The following is a 23,815-nucleotide window of genomic DNA, read 5'->3' on the forward strand; positions in this document are numbered from 1 at the left end:
ACTTCTTCACTCTACCTTATTGTGGTCTCAACTTTCTCTCTCTACATTTCTTGATAACTCCCCACTTTTTCTATGTTTCACTTATTGTGAAACGGAGGAAGTATGTATTTAAAGTAAATAATAAATAATACGTTATTGTTCATATAAATAAATAGAGGTTTATAAGTTGTAAAACTATACTATATATTGAACTTATTTCGAAACATATTTCGAGCACTCTTCGATGGTAAAAAAAAATATTGTGAATCAAGTAGCAAGTTATATATAATTTACATAGTTGAATAGTTTAGGTATTTTATTTAAAATCAGAGTGTAATCTTCACTTATTAAAAATACCTTATATGTATTTATATCTATGTTAAACACAATTTCTTTTATGAAAAATACAAACTAAATAGAATGACATGTCATGCTTAGGTGGAGCTCTCAATAATATTCTAAGGTTGTTTTAAAAATCATACTCTAATTTTTTTATCATCCAAAACTATATATATATATATATATATATATATATATATATATATATATATATATATATATATATATATATATATATATATATATATATATATATATATAACTTTATCGCTATAGATTTTAATTTTTGTTGTGATTGCAACATTTCATTAATAAATTTTGTTGGAATACTAAATTGATCCTCTAGAGTTTTAAAATACAACGTAGAGTTTGAGCAATATCAACCATTGAATAAAAAATATGTTATCTTCCAAAACCCCATCAATTTTTTCTCATCAAAATCCACCCCCTTATCACCCCCCCCCTCCCCTTTTCACCAATACACTCCCTTAATTTAAAATGTATGGTTCATCCATTCAAAAAAATGTATATAGTTCATATACAACTCTACCTTGTAGAATTTTATTAAAACTCTAGAAGATCTGGACTCATAAAACTGAGATTTTGAAAGATAATATGTTCAATCCTGTAAATTGGACCTATGATAAAATACTATAATCACATATAGTATTCCCTCCGTTTCCTAAAGATCTTCCCTCTTTCCGTTTAAGTGCGTTTGCAAAAGATCTTCCCTCTTTTACTTTATTCCTTATTTGGAAAATTTTTCCCCTTTTTACCCTCTCATGTCCCTAACTCCCTATCATAGGTCCACCTTGCATTATTAATTCAATTTTACTCCCTTTCTCTCTCCAACTTTAACCCATTTTTATTTGTTTATCTATCTTAACCCATTGGTATCTGTAGGAACAGTAACAAGGAAGATCTTTAGGGAACGGAGGAAGTACAATATAGTTATGACTTATAAGTTTTATTATATGTATCTAAAAGAAAAACTAAATAATGTCTTGCCATTCATTTAGCTAAATATATTTTCACCAGTTGTAAAATTATATTGCAAATGGATCTTATTTTGTATATTTCAAGCACCCTCAAATGGTAAAAAGTTATGATGCTTTGAATTAGGTAACAAAAGTTATATTCAATTTACATAATATAATAATTTAGGTTGTTTATTCAAAATGAAATCTAATTTCTCGTTATCCAAAACTCCTTTGTGTATTTTTAAATATATGTAGAATTATATTTTCTAAAATATTTAAAATAAAAATTAATGACATGACAATCTTACGAGGCGCTCTTTGTTTCATAATTTGTAGAACTATATTGTAAATGGATCTTGTTTCAGAACGAGCACTATCCAATGGAACAAAAATTAAAATATTTCAAATTAAGTAGCAAAAGTTATACGCGATTTACATAATATAATAATTTAGGTTGTTCATGCAAAACCAAACTCTTATATTCAATTTAAATAATATAATAATTTAGGTTGTTTATTCAAAACGAAACTCTAATTTCTCGTTATCAAAAACTCCTTTTATTTATTTAAGTAGATGTAGAACTCTATTTTTTAAAATATTTAAAATAAAAATTTATTACATGACAATCCTATGTGGTGCCCTCTATTTCATAAGTTGTAGAACTATATTGTAAATGGATCTTATTTCGGGGCATATTTCAGGCACTATACAATGGATCAAAAGTTTAAATATTCTGAATTACGTAGCAAAAGTTATACGTGATTTACTTAATATAATAATTTATGTAGTTCATGCAAAACCAAATTCTAATTTTTTTAACTTATCTAAAACTCCTTATATGTATTTAAATTTATGTAAAAATTCTATTTTTGTTAAAACTTCTTATATGTATTTAAATTTATGTAGAACTCTATTTTTGTAAAAGATAAAAATAAAATATGATGACATGGTAATCCCACGTAGTGCGCTCTATTTTTTTTGTTTTTGCAAAAAATTTTATTAACATTGTTGATTTTTTGTTAATGTAAAATGAGATTTTTCAACAAAATTATTATATAAATTCTCTATTCTTTTTCTATTGCAACAATTACCACTTTGAGTAGTTTCATCTATTCGGATCACTTGAATTTTGGTAAAAAAAAAAAGAAAATATAGTGACAACATCGCCTTTACTTGATGTTAATAAAACCATCATTAATTACTCAAATTGCTTCATAAAGTTGCGTTTACTTTATTAAGGATTTACTTGTCCCCTACTCTAGTTCAACCCTCTATGCTAAATTACCTTCTTTTTATTTTCTTACAAACCATCCCCAAACTCATTGTTACAGTAGAAAAAGTTAGAAAAATTATTTGTCGTTATACTTTAATTTCTAGTTTTGTTATTGTGATATATAAATTTTATATTTTTAAAGTTCAGTTAGATATTGTAACTAAGTCTATTATTAAATAGCATCCCAATAATTGGTATGACTAACAATAGCTAACACATTCCTAACATGAAAAATACACCGAATGATACTTTAAGAAAGTAAAGGGTAAAAATTTAATAGATTCGGGACAGAAAGAATAGATAAAAAATATGAGTGTCAGCCACAACTTCAACTTTAATTATTAGCACATAAACACTAACGCATATAGAATAGAAGATGGAAAGCAAAAAAGAAGATCATAATAATGGTATTATGAATAAATTAAATTAAATATAAAACTGACCTCTATTAATAATCGAAAACACTATTCAAGAGAAAAAATATATTCATCAATCATGACCATATCAAGACTTATCAAACTTCCCCTTTTTAATGATCTGCGACCTCAAATAGTCTAGAAACTCGAACCTTGATTTTTCAATTAGTTTTAGTAGAATTAAGTTCATTGAGAAAAAATAAGATCTCACATGTAGATATATGAAAGATAAAACATAAATAATTATTTATGCAAAAATATTCTAGGAATAAAATATTAGTCAATTGCATAATAATCTACAATATCGTTGACAAACTTTCATTTGATTCTTTATGTAACGTCATCATGGTATGCTATTGGTTCAAAACTATATGTTTGTATTTTTTATCTTTATATAACTCAATTTTTAAGAGTATGATTTTAAAAAGCATAATTTCTATTGTTATATATAATATGTTATCTTTATAATTAATTTTATATGTATTTAAAATAAATAATAAATAATATGTTATTGTATGTTCATCTAAATAAATATATTTTTATAAGTTGTAAAATTATATTGTTTATGAAACTTATTTCGAGACATATTTCAAACATTCTCGATGGTAAAAAAAATATAATATTCTGAATTATGTAGCAAAAGCTATATTCAATTTACATAGTTGAATAATTTAGGTTGTTTATTCAAAATCAGAGAATCTTCACTTTTAAAGACACCTTATATGTAATTATATCTATGTTAAACACTATTTTTTCTTAAAATAAAAATTAAAAAGAATGGCATGTCATGCTTAGGTGGAGCTCTCTATAATATTTCAAGGTTGTTTTTGTAAAATCATACTCTAATTTTTTTTCATCATATCACTATAGATTTTAATTTTTGTTGTAAAAACAAAATTTCCTTAATGTTTTTTGTACGTTGGAATAAAAAAAATAAATTGTTTTGGTTCAGTTAGTAAGGATGGTGTTTGGATTCTAGAGTTCTAAAAGAACTCTATAATGTAGAGTTTGAGCAATATCAACATTGAATAAAAAAATCAATAGTTCGTATATTATCATTCCAAAATCCATTCTATTTTTCTCATCAAAATCCACCCTCTTATTTTTCCTCCTTTTACCAGTACACGCTCTTGATTTTAAAATGTATGGTTCATATACAACTCTACCTTGTAGAATTTTATTAAATCTCTAGAAGATCCGCACTCATAAGACTGAGGTTTTGAAAGATAATATGTTTAATCATGTAAGTTGAACTTATGATAAAATGCTATAATTACATACAATACACTATAGTTATAACTATTAGTATATTTATTTAAAAGAAATACTAAATAATACCTTATCATTCATCTAGTTAAATATATTTTTATGAGTTGTAAAACTATATTGTAAATTCTGAATTATATTTCAAGCATTATTAAATGGTCCAAAATTATAATGTTTTGAGTTAGGTAGAAAAAATTATATTCAATTTATATAATACAATAATTTAGGTTATTTATTGAAAACGAAACTCTAATTTCTCGTTATCCGCAACTCCTTTTATGTATTTAAATATATGTAGGACTCTATTTTTTAACATATTATAAAAAAAATAATGACATGACCATCCTATGTGACACTCTCTATTTCATACGTTGTAGAACTATATTGTAAATGGATCTTATTTCGGAGCATATTTCGAGCACGATCCAATGGAACAAAAATTATAATGTTCCAAATTACGTAGCAAAAGTTATACACAATTTACATAATATAATAACATAGGTTGTTCATGCAAAATTAAACTCTAATTTTAGCTTATCTAGAACTCCATATATATTTAAATCTATGTAAAACTCTATTTTTGTAAAATAGTTCTCGTTATCCAAAACTCCTTTTATGTATTGAAATATATGTAGGACTCTCTTTTTTAAAATATTTAAAATAAAAATTAATGACATGACAATCTTAGGTGGCACTTTCTATTTAAGTTGTAGAACTATATGTAAATGGATCTTATTTCCGAACATATTTCGAGCATGATCCAATGAAACAAAAATTATAATATTTCAAATTACGTAGCAAAAGTTATACACGGTTTACCTAATATATAATAATTTAGGTTGTTCATACAAAATCAAACTCTAATTTTAACTTATCTAAATTCCTTGTTTGTATTTAAATCTATGTACAACTCTACAATCCTAATTAAAATAAAATTTGATGATATGAAAATCCTAATTAAAATAGAATTTGATGATATGACAATCCTAATTAGTGTGCTATATGGGATCGAAATCTTGAAGAATCGAAAAGTTCCTATATATATATACATATATACTGCGGTTAGCAGGTTACAATTCCTCGATTAACATTCTTTTAACATCCTCGCTGAGAGCAAAGCAAAAGTTACCGTTGATCAATCGAGAGATGACGATCCACAGCGAGAATTTACCTGAACTTCCTGCCGAAACTAACAGCGAGAATTTACCTGAGCTTCCCGCCGATATTTGGGACAAAATCATGTTTGATCACTCAATAAGTATACGAGAACTCGTACGTTTTAGTGCAATCCAAAGTATATGCAAATCTATTGCAAAGTCCTTCATTCCTCAACAAGTCCCCTGGTTGATTTTGAATCCTCGAGATAGAAATTTCGCCAATGATGATATATTGTATTGCTTTAATCTGTTGGATTCTCGAGTCCACGAGTTCGAATTTCCTCGAACTGTGGAGAAAAACTGTGTTGTTTCAGGGTTAAAGAGCAAACTATTTGGTGCTATGGATGGATGGGTAATATCAAGAACCTGGATTTTTAATCCCTTTACAAAAGAATTTGCTGTACTACCAAAAATTTTAAAGCCAGACTCTACAAGAACAGTAATAACTCACAGGAGGGTCCTTAATGCTACTTTGCTTAAAGTTGCAAATGCAAAAGGTTTAAGTGGGTTATGTGTGTTCGCTTACCATACGGGAATCCTAAAGCCAGCTTTGTGGACTCTTAACACTAATAATAGTGATGATAATAGTGATGATGGTACCTCATGGACTTTCCCTATAAGTAAGCCTATTGTTGATCTTCACACAAGTGATGCCATAGTTTATAAGGGAGGTGTTTATGAATTAATATATGGTAATGCAAAGAGATATAATTTGGACCTAGATCATGGTACATCAAAGTATATAGACATTATATATAGCTGTTCTTCTCATGTAATGGCAATGTATACGCTAACTACTTGGTTGAATTAGAAGGTGATCTACTAGTGGTTTTATTGCATGATTCAGATCACTCGGTTCGAATCTTTAAGTTGGATCTTGATCAAGTGAACTGGGGTACTGAGTGGAATGGGATTCTGAAAGGTGAGCTTCACATCGATTTCGAAAATAATATTCAAAATATCAAGAATTATGCTATGTTTCTTGGAAACTATTGTTCCAAGTCATTGCTTGTTACAAACTTTATGTCCAGATTCATAAGGAGGAACTGCATTTATTTCTTACTATATGGTGAAGTACCATCCGCTCCTGGAAACATTGGAGTGTTTTCACTCGAAGACGGAAGTGTGGAGCCATTGCTTTCTGCTGAGGTTACTGATAAGTTCGGCATTTCATATCCTTCGCAATGGTTGATGAGCATGTTTTGTGAGGATACGTTAGCACCTGGATCATGTGACGTACATATAGAGCAGTTGGATGTGATGAGATTGGTGCAAAGTGTTCATACAATATAATATCTTAATGATTGTAGTTTTATAGCTAAATTAGCTTACTGCCTTATTTTACTGTTTGGACGGAAAAGTCTTTTACCTTCATCTGTAATGCTTTTTAACATGATATTGTTGTATAAGATAATCTCGGGAACAAATGTCACACAAAATTTTTAAGTATATAGCACATTGAGTCTGATATTCATTTACAGTACAATGATAGCAGTATCGGAGAATGTTTACATGAGACTCTTCTAAATCCTCGTACGTTTTGGTTTTCTTGGTGATTTAAAGTGAAAATTAGTACTTAATATACCTGTTCCAGAGACAAATTATAATCTTTATTGTTAGCAATAAATGCAATTTCTAGGATCTAGGGTTTGCTAATTAATTTCAAGTTCAACAATAAATGCAAAGTTGTAAACTTTAAATGAGAAATGTAAGCAATAAAGAGAGACAAAGATTTAACGTGGTTCGGTCAAACTTGACCTACATCCACAAGCAAGAACCTTGGAGCTTTTCTTTAGCCTCTCTAATGGAGGAATTACAATGGAGAAGAAGAGGAGAGAGAGAGAGAGGAGAGAGAGAGAGTTATTTTGTGGCTAATTTGAATCTTACAAATCCCAAATGGCTTTAGGAAGCCTTATATTTCCTCCGTTCTATAATAAGTGAAACACTTACTATTTTAGAACGTTTCAAAATTGATAGATTTTCAAAATTTATCTTAACTGATGATGGGCGAATTATCAATTTGCCTGTGAGCAAGCAGCACATGAAAAATTATGAGAAATAATATGTTGGCTTCTCAGTGAATGTCCACAAGAAATTTATATGATTCTTCGCATCATTATTGAACCAGTATGGCCTAACTGGTCATGCCAAACTACAAAGTTATTCGTAAACTTCTGGTTTACTATAACATGTGTTTCAATTGTATAAATTTTCGTGTAGTACAAACCAGTGGAGAATGCAGGCAATTTCTCCAGGATAAGTTTTGTGCCTTGGGTTATGCTAGTGATTTGAAGGAATTCGTCATTTCCTTCACTAATTGTCTCAATATGATATGTATTACTGCAAATATCTTTAAAAATTAATAAATTTCTATGAGACGTAGGAGAATATAATGCTTCATTAATTTCGAATTTCGTTCCCCTAGAGAACAATACATACATTTGGTCTTTTGGAGCCTTCTATAATATATGTCTACTACCCGATATGGTACTCATACTACCCTTTTAATTATAATCTGAGAGAAATATTTCTTGTTTTTAAGTATAGTATGAGTAGTTGCGTCATCGACAAGGCATAATTCTTCATCATGTTGCCAATTGAACTTGGTGGATATTCATATTATTCAAAGAAATAAAATATTTGTCACAAATTTAAGCATATTCAAAATAAGGATGATAATATACCTAAATTGATTAAAATACACTGAACAAGGGAAGAGAAAGAGAAAATGTAGAGAATAGAAACTATGAGTTTGTCGATTCTCTTTTCCAATAGATAGAGAAATATATAAATATATACACCCTAAGGGTATTATGGACATCCACAATATAATATACTAGTTTTGATGCACGTGCATTGCACGGGTTATTGTTTTATTTATTTTTTTGCAAATTTTTTGTTAACATTGTTGATTACATCCATATTTTTTATTTTCTTAAAAATCATGCCCAAATCCATTGTTGCAGAAGAAAAAGACAAAAAAAAAGTATAATATTATACTTTAGTTTCTAAATTTGTTATATAAATTTTTATATTTTTAATATTAATTTCCCAATAATTAATATGGCTAACAATAGATAACACGGTTTTAACATGAAATATAGCCGAATGATACTTTAAGAAAGTAGAGGCTAATAATTCAATAGATGCAGGACAGAAAGAATAGAGAAAAAATATGAGTGTCAACCACAACTTCAACTTTTAATATAGCACGTAAACACTAACACATATAGAATAGAAGATGGGAAAGCCAAAAAGAAGATCATAATGATGGTATCATAAATAAAAATAACTTAAATATAAAAGTAACCTCTATAATAATCAACAATACTATTTAAGAGAAAAAAAATCTCTTCATAAATCATGATCATATCAAGACTTATCAAACTTCCTCTTTTTTATGATCTGCGACCTCAAATAGTCTAGAAACCCGAACCTTGATTTCCCAATTAGTTTGGTAGAATTAAGTTCATTGAGAAAAGAATAAGATCTGACATATAGATATATGAAAAAGAAAAACATAAATAAATATTTAGACAATAACTATTCTAGGAATAAAATAATTAGTCATCAATTGCATAATACTTCTTCAATGTCGTTGACAAACTTTGATTTGATTCTTCATGTAATGTCATCATGGTATGTTATATATTCAAAACTATATGTTTGTATTTTTTATCATTATATAACTCAATTTCTAAAAGTATAATTTTGAAAGACATATATAATTGCTATTGTTACATATCATACACTATTTTTATAATTAAATTATATTTCCTCCGTTTCACAATAAGTGAAACACTTTCCTTATTTGGAATAAACACAATAAGTTAAACAAGCTCCAAATAGTAAAAAAAAAGTTCACTTTTATTACAAATATACCAGTAAAAAGTAAGAGGGGACCACAACTTTAAGGGCCTGTTTTCCCCAGCTTATTTTCTGTTCAGTTCAGTTCAATTCAGTTCAGTTCAGTTCAAATCAGTTTAGTTCAGCTCTTGACAATACTTTTACTCTCACATATCACTATTCATTTCAGTTCAGTTCCATTCAGTTCAGATCAGATCAATTCAGTTCAGTTCAGCTGTTTTATTCCGAAGAGAAGATGCCCTAATACTTCTTCACTCTACTTTATTGTGGTTCCAACTTTCTCTCTCTAAATTCCTTGATAACTCCCCACTTTCTCTATGTTTCACTTATTGTGAAACGGAGGAAGTATGTATTTAAAGTAAATAATAAATAATACGTTATTGTTCATATAAATAAATACAGGTTTATAAGTTGTAAAACTATACTATATATTGAGCTTATTTCGAAACATATTTCGAGCACTCTTCGATGGTAAAAAAAAATATAATATTGTGAATCATAAATCGTCTTTACTTGATGTTAATAAAACCATCATTAATTACTCAAATCGCCTCAGAAAGTTGCGTTTACTTTATTAAGGATTTACTTGTCCCCTACTCTAATTTAACCCTCTATGCTAAACTACCTTTTTTTTTCTTACAAACCATGCCCAAACTCATTGTTACAGTAGAAAAAGGCAGACAAATTATTTGTCGTTATACTTTAATTTCTAGATTTGTTATTGTGATATATAAATTTTATATTTTTAAAGTTCAGTTAAATATTGCAACTAAGTCTGTTATTAAATAGCATCCCAATAATTGGTATGACTAACAATAGCTAACACATTCCTAACATGAAAAATACACCGAATGATACTTTAAGAAAGTATAGGGTAAAAATTTAATAGATTCGGGACAGAAAGAATAGAGAAAAAAATATGAGTGTCGGCCACAACTTCAGCTTTAATTATTAGCACATAAACACTAACGCATATAGAATAGAAGATGGAAAGCAAAAAAGAAGATCATAATGATGGTATTATGAATAAATTAAATTAAATATAAAACTGACCTCTATTAATAATCGAAAATACTATTCAAGAGAAAAAATATATTCATCAATCATGACCATATCAAGACTTATCAAACTTCCTTTTTTTAATGATCTGCAACCTCAAATAGTCTAGAAACTCGAACCTTGATTTTCCAATTAGTTTTAGTAGAATTAAGTTCATTGAGAAAAAAAAATAAGATCTCACCTGTAGATATATGAAAAATAAAACATAAATAATTATTTATGCAACAAATATTCTAGGAATAAAATATTAGTCAATTGCATAATAACTCTGCAATATCGTTGACAAACTTTCATTTGATTCTTTATGTAACGTCATCATGGTATGCTATTGGTTCAAAACTATATGTTTGTATTTTTTATCTTTATATAACTCAATTTTTAAGAGTATGATTTTGAAAAGCATAATTTCTATTGTTATATATAATACATTATCTTTATAGTTAATTTTATATGTATTTAAAATAAATAATAAATAATTGGGAAAAATTGTCATTAATAAGCCAACCTTTGGCCCGTCCGCTAGAAATAAGTCATCTCTTTGATTATTCCTGAATAAGTCTAAATTTGATACCAATTTATTTTTAACAAGTCAAAACCGGTTACAACTTTTTGTTCACCTTTTTAACAGGTTAAAATGACACGTGTCTTTCATTGGATGCTTTTAAATATTAGCTTTTATTAAAATAAAATAAAATAAAAATTCTTCCCTCCTTCTCCTTCCTATCCCCACCCTGACCTTCTTGGTATTTTCGACCACCCTACCGCCAGCCCCAGGAAAATACTAACCCAGCCCCAAAAGCCACCCCTCCCCTCCTCGAAACCACACCTCGCTCGAAAAAAACTACCTTTGCCCTCCCCGAAACCATAACCCAGCCGAGAAAACCACTTTTACACCTTGAAATTTCAATTTTTTTTTTTTGTAATGCATTGTTTCCACATTAAATCCGATAGCTAAAACAACCCAAAAAACAATCACCACAATTTCAATCAAACCCTCTGATCATAAAACTCATAAAACAAAGAACAATCATCCTAAAGCATAAATCACACAAAGTTACCCTGATCATATTAAAATCAACAAGATTGAAAATCAACAACTACCATATCAAATTGCAATATTATAACATGGTTTATAATCAAAATTGCAATCCAGAAAAAAGAATGTGCAAAGAATAGTATATTTGCCGAAATTATCAAGGCCGAGAACAAGAGACGAGTGAAAAAAATTCCCATTTTTAATCTGGGATTCAGAGCATTAGATTGGAATAGATCAAAATGATGTAAGACTTATGGAGTTGTAGAAAATAATTCCTTTTTGCAACTTGTCATTCTCTGAAAAAGGACGAAGTGCGTGGGCATTAGTTCATTAAAGATAAAAAGGGAGAAGAGGCTCGGGATGGGGTGATTGTTGCAAGGAAGAAGAAGATGGGTGGGGGTGGTTGCTGCGTTGAAGAAGGAGAAGGGAAAGGCGGAGATATGGTGGTATGCGGTGGTTGTACGTGGAGCTGATCTGCTGATAGAGTGATAGGGTGGCAGTAGGGTGGTTCGGTGGCTGACAGGAGAGAAAAAATAAGGAGGTCTAGTTTGGGTTGGGGATTGGGGGTTGAGATGGAGAATCAAGAAGATGACTTCTTTAGAACATAAAGTCAGAAAGAAGGGGAATTAGAAGGGGTTTACAGGTTCAATAGGTAAGGGGTAAAAAACTTGTTAAAATTTTAAGTGACATCAAGTTTGACTTATTCCAAGATAATCAATTAGTTTACTTATTGTAAGCGGATCGTGCAAAGGTTGACTTATTGTTAACAATTTTATGTTATTGTATGTTCATCTAAATAAATATATTTTTATAAGTTGTAAAATTATATTGTTTATGAAACTTATTTCGAGACATATTTCAAACATTCTCGATGGTAAAAAAAATATAATATTCTGAATTATGTAGCAAAAGCTATATTCAATTTACATAGTTGAATAATTTAGGTTGTTTATTCAAAATCAGAGAATCTTCACTTTTAAAGACACCTTATATGTAATTATATCTATGTTAAACACTATTTTTTCTTAAAATAAAAATTAAAAAGAATGGCATGTCATGCTTAGGTGGAGCTCTCTATAATATTTCAAGGTTGTTTTTGTAAAATCATACTCTAATTTTTTTTTATCATATCACTATAGATTTTGATTTTTGTTGTAAAAACAAAATTTCCTTAATGTTTTTTGTACGTTGGAATAAAAAAACTAAATTGTTTTGGTTCAGTTAGTAAGGATGGTGTTTGGATTCTAGAGTTCTAAAAGAACTATATAATGTAGAGTTTGAGCAATATCAACATTGAATAAAAAAATCAATAGTTCGTATATTATCTTGGAAAAATTGACAAAAATAAGCCAACATTTGGCCGATCTTCCGGAAATAAGGCAAGCTTTTGAAAATCCAGATATAATACAACATTTGCATCATTTTAGCCAAATTTGGGTCATTGATTTTAGTTTACCTGATAACACAGGTTGTAACAAGTTATTTGTGATTAATTTAACTAATTATGGTTAATTTCAATTTAATGTTTTAATTAAACTAATTTTAGTTTCTGTCTCCTCCCTAACTCTCCCTCTTCCTATTTCCCTTTACCAGAACCCAGCACCACCACCACCAGTCACAGATGTCTACACGCACCTACGTCCACCACCGCCGACACCAGCGCAACGGCGTTCAATAACCTCTACCACCACCGCAACCATCACCCCCTCTTATTGCTCTTCCCATGACCACAACAATTAAACCAACACCACCATAACTAAATCCCACAAACAACCCCACAACCACCGTGACCAACCTCACAACAACCGTAGCCAACCCCCACCCCACCAAACTAAACACCACCACCGTCCCAAACCTACCCACAAACCTAGCCGCGCCACCACACTAAACCCAGCGCACCATAGTTAACCCAGACAAACCACCAACTCGAACCCACCACTGCTACTAACTCAAACCCACCACTGCTACTAACTCAAACCCACCACTACTACTAACCCGTACCCAATCCCAACGCACCACCATCAGACCTGACCACCACCTTGCCTCGAACAACTGCAATTAACCAATTTCAAACCCCAACCCCGAAACCCAGAACCCCACCGTGAAACCCAAATCGACCAACACTAACTTCGAAACAACCCCCACCACAAAACCACCCAAAAACCCGCCATGAAACCACCGAAAACCCACCGTGACACCCCTATCCCACACCAAACACCACCACCCAAAATCACCACAGCTAAATTTCGAAGGAGAGAAAGCAAAAGAGATTAAAGGTTGAGTGAGAAAGAAGAGACTCAGAGGTTATGGCGATGGAGGTCCGGTGGATGGAGGCTGACTCGTTGATTTCGGTCGGTGGAGTTAGGTGATGGTAGATGTTGGTGATTTGATGAGAAAGAGGGATGTGGATTTCAGAAAGAGAGGGAAGAGAGAGAGAAAAGTTACGAAAAAATAAAGAGAAAAATAAAGAAATAAAACAAATAAGTTACCTGTACAACCAGTAAAAAGTCATCTGACCCAAATTTGGCTAAAATGATGCAAACGTTGTATTATATCCGGATTTTCAAAAGCTTGCCTTATTTCCGGAAGATCCGTCAAACGTTGGCTTATTTTTGTCAATTTTTTCCTATTATCTTTCCAAAATCCATTCTATTTTTCTCATCAAAATCCACCCTCTTATTTTTCCCCCTTTTACTAGTACACGCTCTTGATTTTAAAATGTATGGTTCATATACAACTCTACCTTGTAGAATTTTATTAAATCTCTAGAAGATCCGCACTCATAAGACTGAGGTTTTGAAAGATAATATGTTTAATCATGTAAGTTGAACTTATGATAAAATGCTATAATTACATACAATACACTATAGTTATAACTATTAGTATATTTATTTAAAAGATATACTAAATAATACCTTATCATTCATCTAGTTAAATATATTTTTATGAGTTGTAAAACTATATTGTAAATTCTGAATTATATTTCAAGCACTATTAAATGGTCCAAAATTATAATGTTTTGAGTTAGGTAGAAAAAATTATATTCAATTTATATAATACAATAATTTAGGTTATTTATTGAAAACGAAACTCTAATTTCTCGTTATCCGCAACTCCTTTTATGTATTTAAATATATGTAGGACTCTATTTTTTAACATATTTTAAAAAAATAATGACATGACAATCCTAGGTGGCACTCTCTATTTCATACGTTGTAGAACTATATTGTAAATGGATCTTATTTCGGAGCATATTTCGAGCACGATCCAATGGAACAAAAATTATAATGTTCCAAATTACGTAGCAAAAGTTATACACAATTTACATAATATAATAACATAGGTTGTTCATGCAAAATTAAACTCTAATTTTAGCTTATCTAGAACTCCATATATATTTAAATCTATGTAAAACTCTATTTTTGTAAAATAGTTCTCGTTATCCAAAACTCCTTTTATGTATTGAAATATATGTAGGACTCTCTTTTTTAAAATATTTAAAATATAAATTAATGACATGACAATCCTAGGTGGCACTTTCTATTTAAGTTGTAGAACTATATGTAAATGGATCTTATTTCCGAACATATTTCGAGCATGATCCAATGGAACAAAAATTATAATATTTCAAATTACTTAGCAAAAGTTCTACACGGTTTACATAATATATAATAATTTAGGTTGTTCATACAAAATCAAACTCTAATTTTAACTTATCTAAATTCCTTGTTTGTATTTAAATCTATGTACAACTCTACAATCCTAATTAAAATAAAATTTGATGATATGACAATCCTAATTAAAATAGAATTTGATGATATGACAATCCTAATTAGTGTGCTATATGGGATCGAACTCTTGAAGAACTTCTTATGCTCTCGAAAAGTTCCCATATATATATATACACATATACTGCGGTTAGCTGGTTACAATTCCTCGATTAACATTCTTTTAACATCCTCGCTGAGAGCAAAGCAAAAGTTACCGTTGATCAATCGAGAGATGACGATCCACAGCGAGAATTTACCTGAACTTCCTGCCGAAACTAACAGCGAGAATTTACCTGAACTTCCCGCCGATATTTGGGACAAAATCATGTTTGATCACTCAATAAGTATACGAGAACTCGTACGTTTTAGTGCAATCCAAAGTATATGCAAATCTATTGCAAAGACCTTCATTCCTCAACAAGTCCCTTGGTTGATTTTGAATCCTCGAGATAGAAATTTCGCCAATGATGATATATTGTATTGCTTTAATCTGTTGGATTCTCGAGTCCACGAGTTCGAATTTCCTCAAACTGTGGAGAAAAACTGTGTTGTTTCAGGGTTAAAGAGCAAACTATTTGGTGCTATGGATGGATGGGTAATATCAAGAACCTGGATTTTTAATCCCTTTACAAAAGAATTTGCTGTACTACCAAAAATTTTAAAGCCAGACTCTACAAGAACAGTAATAACTCACAGGAGGATCCTTAATGCTACTTTGCTTAGAGTTGCAAATGCAAAAGGTTTAAGTGGGTTATGTGTGTTCGCTTACCATACGGGAATCCTAAAGCCAGCTTTGTGGACTCCTAATACTAATAATAGTGATGATAATAGTGATGATGGTACCTCATGGACTTTCCCTATAAGTAAGCCTATTGTTGATCTTCACACAAGTGATGCCATAGTTTATAAGGGAGGTGTTTATGAATTAATATATGGTAATGCAAAGAGATATAATTTGGACCTAGATCATGGTACATCAAAGTATATAAACATTATATATAGCTGTTCTTCTCATGTAATGGCAATGTATACGCTAAGCTACTTGGTTGAATTAGAAGGTGATCTACTAGTGGTTTTATTGCATGATTCAGATCACTCGGTTCGAATCTTTAAGTTGGATCTTGATCAAGTGAACTGGGGTACTGAGTGGAATGGGATTCTGAAAGGTGAGCTTCACATCGATTTCGAAAATAATATTCAAAATATCAAGAATTATGCTATGTTTCTTGGTAACTATTGTTCCAAGTCATTGCTTGTTACAAACTTTATGTCTAGATTCATAAGGAGGAACTGCATTTATTTCTTACTATATGGTGAAGTACCATCTGCTCCTGGAAACATTGGAGTGTTTTCACTCGAAGACGGAAGTGTGGAGCCATTGCTTTCAGCTGAGGTTACTGATAAGTTCGGCATTTCATATCCTTCGCAATGGTTGATGAACATGTTTTGTGAGGATACGTTAGCACCTGGATCATGTGACGTACATATAGAGCAGTTGGATGTGATGAGATTGGTGCAAAGTGTTCATACAATATAATATCTTAATGATTGTAGTTTTATAGCTAAATTAGCTTACTGCCTTATTTTACTGTTTGGACGGAAAAGTCTTTTACCTTCATCTGTAATGCTTTTTAACATGATATTGTCGTATAAGATAATCTCGGGAACAAATGTCACACAAAATTTTAAGTATATAGCACATTGAGTCTGATATTCATTTACAGTACAATGATAGCAGTATCAGGGAATGTGTTTACATGAGACTCTTCTAAATCCTCGTAAGTTTTGGTTTTCTTGGTGATTTAAAGTGAAAATTAGTACTTAATATACCTGTTCCAGAGACGAATTATAATCTTTATGTTGAAGAGCAACTCACCAAAGACTGAGGAGGCTGAAGACATCTGACATTTTATCCCAAAAACTTCTATTTTCTGCAGCTGCAAGCTTGGTCTCAAGAACCTTGTTCTGCTTCTTAAGCTGTGAAGCGAATCACCCATTCAAAGATGCACAAAAAACAAACAAACATAACTCATTGAAATTAAGTGGGGTTGTGTTGGTAAGATGAAATTTAATTTCCTTCATATGATTTTGCAAATCGTTGAACAGTTGATACAGCCATAAAAAATAAAAAAAATAAAAATAAAAAAACAGTAGAGGTGGCAATGTAACCTGTTTACGTTTTCAGTGTTCCGTGTCATTCATGTCATCCTTTAGAAATAGATCTCTTGAAGAAAGAGTGATTGCTATTGTTTCATTGCTCGGTATAGGGGACTTTTGTCCTCAGTTATGTATCAAAATGCCAGGGAACTTTCTAAAGAGCAGCAAGTTGTGATTGCAGCAAAAGATTGCTGTTTCTAGAGATCTTGTGTTTGTTAAGCTCTTTGTAGCTAGTCTATTATCTCTGTTTAATAACCAATGCTCAGACATCAAAAATGTATGTAGGTGGGTGATCTAAGTAGTGGTAAAGGCTGACATCTTGGGGTTTTCCTCACTCACATCTATAAGTACCTACTCTGCCTAAGCTAAGTGTAGGGCAGAATTTAGGATTAGACTCTTACCTATGCAGCAGAAAAGCAGTTAATTGACTCTTAATTATTTAGGCCCAAAATTTTCAATGTCATTGGTTAGTTGGAACTATATTTGTGTCGTATTTGATTGTAGATAAATAAGAATTCTATACACTGATAAATTACTTACATTTACATATCTATTATCAATTTTAATTGGGTCAAAAATGCTCCCTAGAGACTATTTGTATGAATGTGTGATTTACTACTTGCTACTAGTTCTTCTTGGATGTGAGAGAAGACTGTCCATATTTAAGATCTTTGTGAAGCCAAAATCTAGACTAATGGCAGACTTTAGTACAGCTGGTGCTCTTGAGATATTGTCAGAGAGGGAGATTGTCAGATTTCGTCAGGTGGTTTAGGAGGCTATCAGAACACCTCATCAATGCTTCATTTTATGGTTCTCTGCTTTGATATAAGCACATTCTGTAAGTCAGCAAAAGTTGCTTTCTGTCACAGTATTAGTGCTTATTCTTTCTTTTAATATCAGGTCAGACACTTGAATTTTAGCATTATCTGAACTGAATTGGTATTCGAGGAAGAACGTGAAACCTAAATAGCAGTTTTAACAAAGTGCACGAAAGAATATTTCAGTAGCAGAATAAATGAAAAAAATATTACGTACTTGACTTAAAAGATAGACTAGACAAAGTGCTTGACTGGGAACTTTTGGGGGAATCCAATTTCAAGCTTGTGTTAGGATTACACAAAATTGGAGTGTGAGAAGATGTGGCTTATGTGGCTTCTTTAAATTGTATTTGCGGTCAAGTTCAGCTTACTAGAAAGAATTTTGGGTATAAGAAAGTTCAGTTCACTCGCAGTCAAATTCCAAAATAAAATGCGGGAACATAAGAAAAGAATAAGATATTAGACATTATTACCTCATCAGCTGTGGAAGCAAGCTCTTTTAAAGCTTTCTGCAAGGATGAGATAATTTTTGATGTGACATTGTCATAATCCAATTTCAAGTCTTCAGTTGGAGCTGGGTAGAACATAATTCCCTCTAGTATTAGCAGCTCTTCAAGCAACTCCACTTCCTCAGTACCAATTCTGTCTTTCAGCTAACAAGAAGTAACATATTCCTCAGCAAAACATAGTTGAACATTTACAAGCAAATATAGTAAAGAAACGAGTAAGCTTACCTTGTCCAAGATTCTCTCGCATTCCAAATCTTTCTTCTGAATAGTAGATTCTTGTGTCCTGCTGATTTTATCTTCAGATAGGATTACAGAAGGTGCTGCTTTTATGTGTTGTGCCCTGATACAATTGGAGGACAAAAGGTAGCAAATCTTTATGAGGAAATTCTTTTTAATATTTGCAATGTATAAGAAAAATAACTTCAAAGAAAATGCACACTTCTAGTTTACAAGGTGGATGTTATCTCTCTCCAAATACAAATATCACATTCAAGAAAATTATATGAGAACAATTAAAACAATAACGTTAGAACAAATAGTTGAATTAACACTGTGACTGATATGGAGAACAGTGACTTCACTGATTTCTATGCTGATAACCTACAGGCATTAGATTCATACTCAAGAGAGGCTCTCACTCATATGTTTTAGTAGCTCAATCCATGCCTTTCAAGTATTATTTGAATGTATCTGTATTACAAAAGTGAAGAGTGGGAGATCTCATTACTGATTTGTGTGTGATCGGTTTATTTATTGCTAACAAATGAGTGAACAAAAGAAACAATCATCTAGACTTTAGAATTCATAAAGATACGACTGTCCTATTGTGTAGAGTAGCAACCTTGCACCAAAGCGAAGGGTGGATAGAGTCTCAGATGCATTTGAAGGGCTTGGCGAACAACAACATAGCAATGCCATTCGGCAGCTACCTCCCTGCAATATGAAACATGAAACATAAAGAATGATAACATTTGACAATTGACGTACACCAAGATAGAGGACGAAAATCTAACCAATGCATCTTGTAGTATTCGAGTAAGCTTAGAATCACGATAAGGAATGTGGGTTAACTTGTTCTGTGGGCTACATGTTAATGCATTCACAACATTCCCCAGGGCAGAAAGGGATTTATTAATAGTCTTGGCCTCGTCCAGAAGTCGTCCTTCTGCTCCAGTTTTTCCCACTTTCTCAGAGCCAGCCAAGTCCACAAGCATCAGTTTCCCTGTTTTAGTTCTGTAAACTGATCTCAGATCTGCAATCTATGCTAGCATTGAAATTGAACAATAGGATCAAAACAGTACCTCTTATCAACAGGAGTTTCCTGTTGAACTGTAAATGTGTAGACGCAGTGACTTCTGCTGCTAGAAACGTTCATCTCTATATTTACCAAAATTGAAAAACAGAAGCATGAAGATTTACTATCTACTTCTGTACTGATACAGTGGATGTTAAAGACTTGATAGTCATAGAGGGAAGATGCTAACGAGTCTCTCCAACGGCTCTATTAGCAATTCCATTCTGCATAACAAAGAGCTTAAAGTCAGATGCTAAAGCATTAATAGAACAGAAAGACTGGTAGCCATTCTCAACTTACAGATAGGATTTGCATTGCTTCGGCAGCTTCCAGCACAGGGATCTGAAATTATTGAGGTCAATTGTAAAACAATGTGAGAATGGAAAAATTAATTGATAAACACAAGAGGAAATACCAAAATTATGCATCCTTGATTTAGCAAAATATTTACTGCGCAAATCACTTTGTTATTGTATATTGGTATCACAGCATATGTTGAACTCAACATGAAAGGCAAAGGATGATCTCAACATTATTGATGCTGCTATTAACTTAATAGTGTCATGGTATCAGCAAAATCTTCCAGCACAGAGGATGATCTTTTACAAAGAATACTTGTTTTTGGTAAACAGTTTTACTGTGTCATATCGACAACACATGTTGAACTTGACATATATGACACAAAACTCAAAAAAAGAGCATTGTCTCCAGACGAAAATGTTCTTGTTAAAAGTTCGAACATGATAAAGACTTTTATAAGTAAAGTTACCTCAGTGACTCCAGACAGTATAATTCCTTGTGATTTGCTCTCCTTTATTTGAATATTATCTTTCGACATATCAAATAGGTCCCTGTAAAGGACGGTCATATGCTTATTACTCGAAATTTTTGGTCAAGAGGCTGATATAGCAAGACATAGTAATCTAGATACTGCAGGCCGACTTTACTTCAGTGGAGAGTCTGACAGTCAACTGATACCAACCTCACTTTTTCCATGTAAATCTCAACCTGAAGCAGTTTGAGGATGAATAAGCCCCTAAACAGAAAAAAGTTACCCATACTCACATATATACCAACTACAAAAGCAAGATAAGACTTGATACCATTGACAATTTAACTGAATATGCAGTTGCTCCGTGTGAAGAATTGATCATCTCAAAAAGTCCTTCTATAACTCTTGGGATCAGACCTTTCCTTTCAGCGTCACACTTGAGGATGCCAGCTCCCTGGCAAGAACTTTCATTGATAAGCTTGTGACAAATTCATAGCCATAAACCAGTAGCACTATGGAAAATATCTTAGCACCTCCATACTATAAGTCTTTCCAGCTCCAGTCTGCGACCAAGTAAGAAGAGGTTGGTTAATTTGCTTAGAACTTGGAAATAAACTATAAATGCCCTTGAAGAAGCTTCTTAGAAGTGCTAAAACAAAGACTGTATGCTTTAGTATGTTTCAAACCTCCACTTCTTCATGTTGGTTACATCAAAATATTGAGTCTAATAGATTTAGTAAGAGAGTATATTTGAAAGCTCTTCTGGACTAATGACAAACAGCAGATGCATTCTCCTAGACAAGTGCTTTAGACAACAAAGCCTATTAATATCCAAGCTATTAAGCTCTTGCTGGCAAAGAAGCCTTACAAAAGTGTAACAATGGAAAGTTTATTTCGTACAAAATATAAATCCAACTTTTATGCATGAAAACAAAAGATATTTATAACAAATCATTAATTGGAGGAAAGGACGTAATAATCCCATGGTCTATTCCTAGTAATCCATGTATGCAATTTTACTGCATATTTCCCCCAATATTCATGCTTTGCGAAGTAAAATAACAATACATTGCAAATTAAATTTAAGTTCAACAGAATATATTTGTCAGCTCCATTGTAAGATACTCTTCATAGAGGTTGATAGATGGGAGAAAAGTAGCAAAAGAAACTAAAGAAAAACAAATCCCCAAGCTAAGAGAAAGATATTTACCTGACCATAAGTGAGGATTGTCCCATTAATTGCATTAACTGCATCTGTGATGTTCATGTAGCATATGAAAACGAATAATTTTAATTTGCAGCAGAAAATCTTAGGTTTTTCTTTTCCTTTTCATTTTTCATACTCTAGCAACTAAGGAAGCAAAACAAACAGTATCTTTCAAAAATTCCAGGAAAAAAAATGGGAATCGGCTAACATATGCATCTATTGACTATTGCATCTTACCGTTGAGTTCATTTCCTTCTCGCTGAGGACTAGAATTTACAAGTGAACGCGTAATGCGAAAATTTTACTCATCACTCCCAAACTTCGGCAAGATAATTAATACTAACACACAAGAACTTATACATCCTTGAAGATTAAAAAAAAAAAAAATTGAAATGTTTTTTATTTGACAAAAGTGCATAAGTACAACAGCTTAGGAGGCTCTACTCTAAGTTCCTTATCGTGTTCCTTAGTTAAATGCAACTTCTAAATTCAACCAAACGATAGCTAAAACTCGATCACAATTTAAGAAGTTGCAGAATTCTCTCTGCATCTGTTCCATCCTTATGATAATGATACATATTTCAACACTTTCTAAATCAGTCCTTTTTTTGTTTCAATTTGTCAATCCAAAAGATAAATTTCTAAACCTACACAGTAGTTCTCCTACTTGATTTCGCTTTTGAATAGAACATTAAACCTAAATTGCATTTCATTTTTATACGATTATAATCCATAATGTTCACCTTGAACAATCGGCAAAGCTAAAGCTTCATATACACTAGCTTGAGCAGAATCCTCGTAGAATGCTTTGTCAAAGCTGAAACATAGATCTCCATCTTTCTCATCCTTCAACAGAAAGCAGACACATCCAATTTCAGCAAAAAAAAAAAAAATCAACGAAATTAAATGAAAATAAAAATGCGATTTGCGATCAGCGTCTTCATTTAATTTTTCTTCAGAAAAGGAACATTTAACCTTGAAATTGAACGATTCGTTGTCGATGCGATGAATACTGACGCAAGAGCCGTGATCTCTGATCTCGCTGGAACTCAAAGGCCTGAATCGAGCACAAACTGTGACCTTCGACATCTTCAATTTGACCTAAGAACCAAAAATTGAAGATGAACATCAAATTAATTGACCGAAGAGTAACGATGATCAAATTTGTGATTTAATTCATAAGTGAAAATTAACGATTGTTGTTCTTGCAGTATATATTACGATATTAATCAAACTATGAGATTGGGGAAAATGGATTGTGGATGGATCAGCTTACAAAATTCGTCAAGGTTTTGGTAAGAGATTGAGAGAGGAAATTGAGCGAAATGGGAGATGCAAGGGAATTGGATAATTCAAATGTTCAATGCAGAGGATGAAAAGGTTTTATATTGGCGGGAATTTTTTCATATTCCATAACAAAGTGCACCTTTGGCGTGGGAATTTCTCTTATTCTACCCTCAACATTGTTAAGTTAGGATGAATTTCTAGTCCGGACTTTGGTATAGCATTTTTCCTTACCAATTTAAAATATCCTATTATCTTTGTGCTAACGGAGTCTATAATAAACAAACTCATTTGCTAAACACTGCCCTAAATTTTCATACTTACTTCCTGTGTAAAAAAAAAATGTATGTATTTGTGTATTCTTATACTCCCACTCTCCATCATTCTCATCACCTTCTCACTCTCTTGACCCTCCCTCACTTCTCACTCTCTCTCCACTCTCTTACTCCATCTCTCTCATCAACACACAAACATTGCAAGAAGAAAACATTCGGCGAGTATCTCCGGCGAGTTTCTCCGGCGAGAAGATAAATCCGGCGAGGAGTATTGCGGGGCGGCGACACCTTCTCGGCGAGGCGAGCAGACTTCCGACGAGGCGAGCAGACTTCCGGCGAGGTTGCGGCGGCGACAAG

At 31.9% G+C, this 23,815-nt stretch overlaps 1 protein-coding gene across 7 annotated transcripts; it reads right to left on the bottom strand.

Annotated features, from left to right (window-relative positions):
• Window positions 1-6,397: 6,397 nt before the first annotated feature.
• Window positions 6,398-23,398, bottom strand: LOC104907401 (kinesin-like protein KIN-1). 7 transcript variants are annotated; one of them, XR_008969093.1, is made up of 17 exons: window positions 23,176-23,397; window positions 22,643-23,000; window positions 21,903-21,946; window positions 21,226-21,255; window positions 21,024-21,146; window positions 20,903-20,928; window positions 20,690-20,771; window positions 20,221-20,262; window positions 20,111-20,144; window positions 19,928-20,003; window positions 19,640-19,859; window positions 19,468-19,559; window positions 18,852-18,966; window positions 18,591-18,770; window positions 17,019-17,119; window positions 16,450-16,608; window positions 15,109-15,672 (listed from the first exon to the last, which is right to left on the bottom strand). XR_008969093.1 is itself a non-coding variant. In XM_048643282.2 (17 exons), the coding sequence occupies exons 2-17, from the start codon at window positions 22,986-22,988 to the stop codon at window positions 16,602-16,604; spliced, it is 1,389 nt and encodes a 462-aa protein (XP_048499239.1). In that variant the 5' UTR covers window positions 22,989-23,000; window positions 23,176-23,396; the 3' UTR covers window positions 16,300-16,601. The 7 variants fall into 7 exon arrangements, 6 of the variants coding, with proteins under 6 accessions (XP_048499236.1, XP_048499239.1, XP_048499235.1 ...); XM_048643282.2 differs by lacking the exon at window positions 15,109-15,672 and having other exon boundaries at window positions 16,300-16,608; window positions 22,643-22,745; window positions 22,875-23,000; window positions 23,176-23,396; XM_048643279.2 differs by lacking the exons at window positions 15,109-15,672; window positions 16,450-16,608 and adding an exon at window positions 6,398-6,632.
• Between the last annotated feature and the right edge of the window lie 417 nt (window positions 23,399-23,815).

The sequence above is a fragment of the Beta vulgaris genome, chromosome 4, assembly GCF_026745355.1.
Source record: "Beta vulgaris subsp. vulgaris cultivar EL10 chromosome 4, EL10.2, whole genome shotgun sequence".
Lineage (NCBI taxonomy): Eukaryota > Viridiplantae > Streptophyta > Magnoliopsida > Caryophyllales > Amaranthaceae > Beta > Beta vulgaris.

Coding starts and splice junctions, on each gene's coding strand:
- LOC104907401 (XM_048643279.2), bottom strand. CDS start 22,988: ATGTCGAAGGTCACAGTTTGTGCTCGATTCAGGCCTTTGAGTTCCAGC. Junction 21,147..21,225: donor GAAAGACTTATAGTATGGAG/GTGCTAAGATAT, acceptor AGTTCTTGCCAG/GGAGCTGGCATCCTCAAGTG. Junction 20,929..21,023: donor ATTCAGTTAAATTGTCAATG/GTATCAAGTCTT, acceptor AAACTGCTTCAG/GTTGAGATTTACATGGAAAA.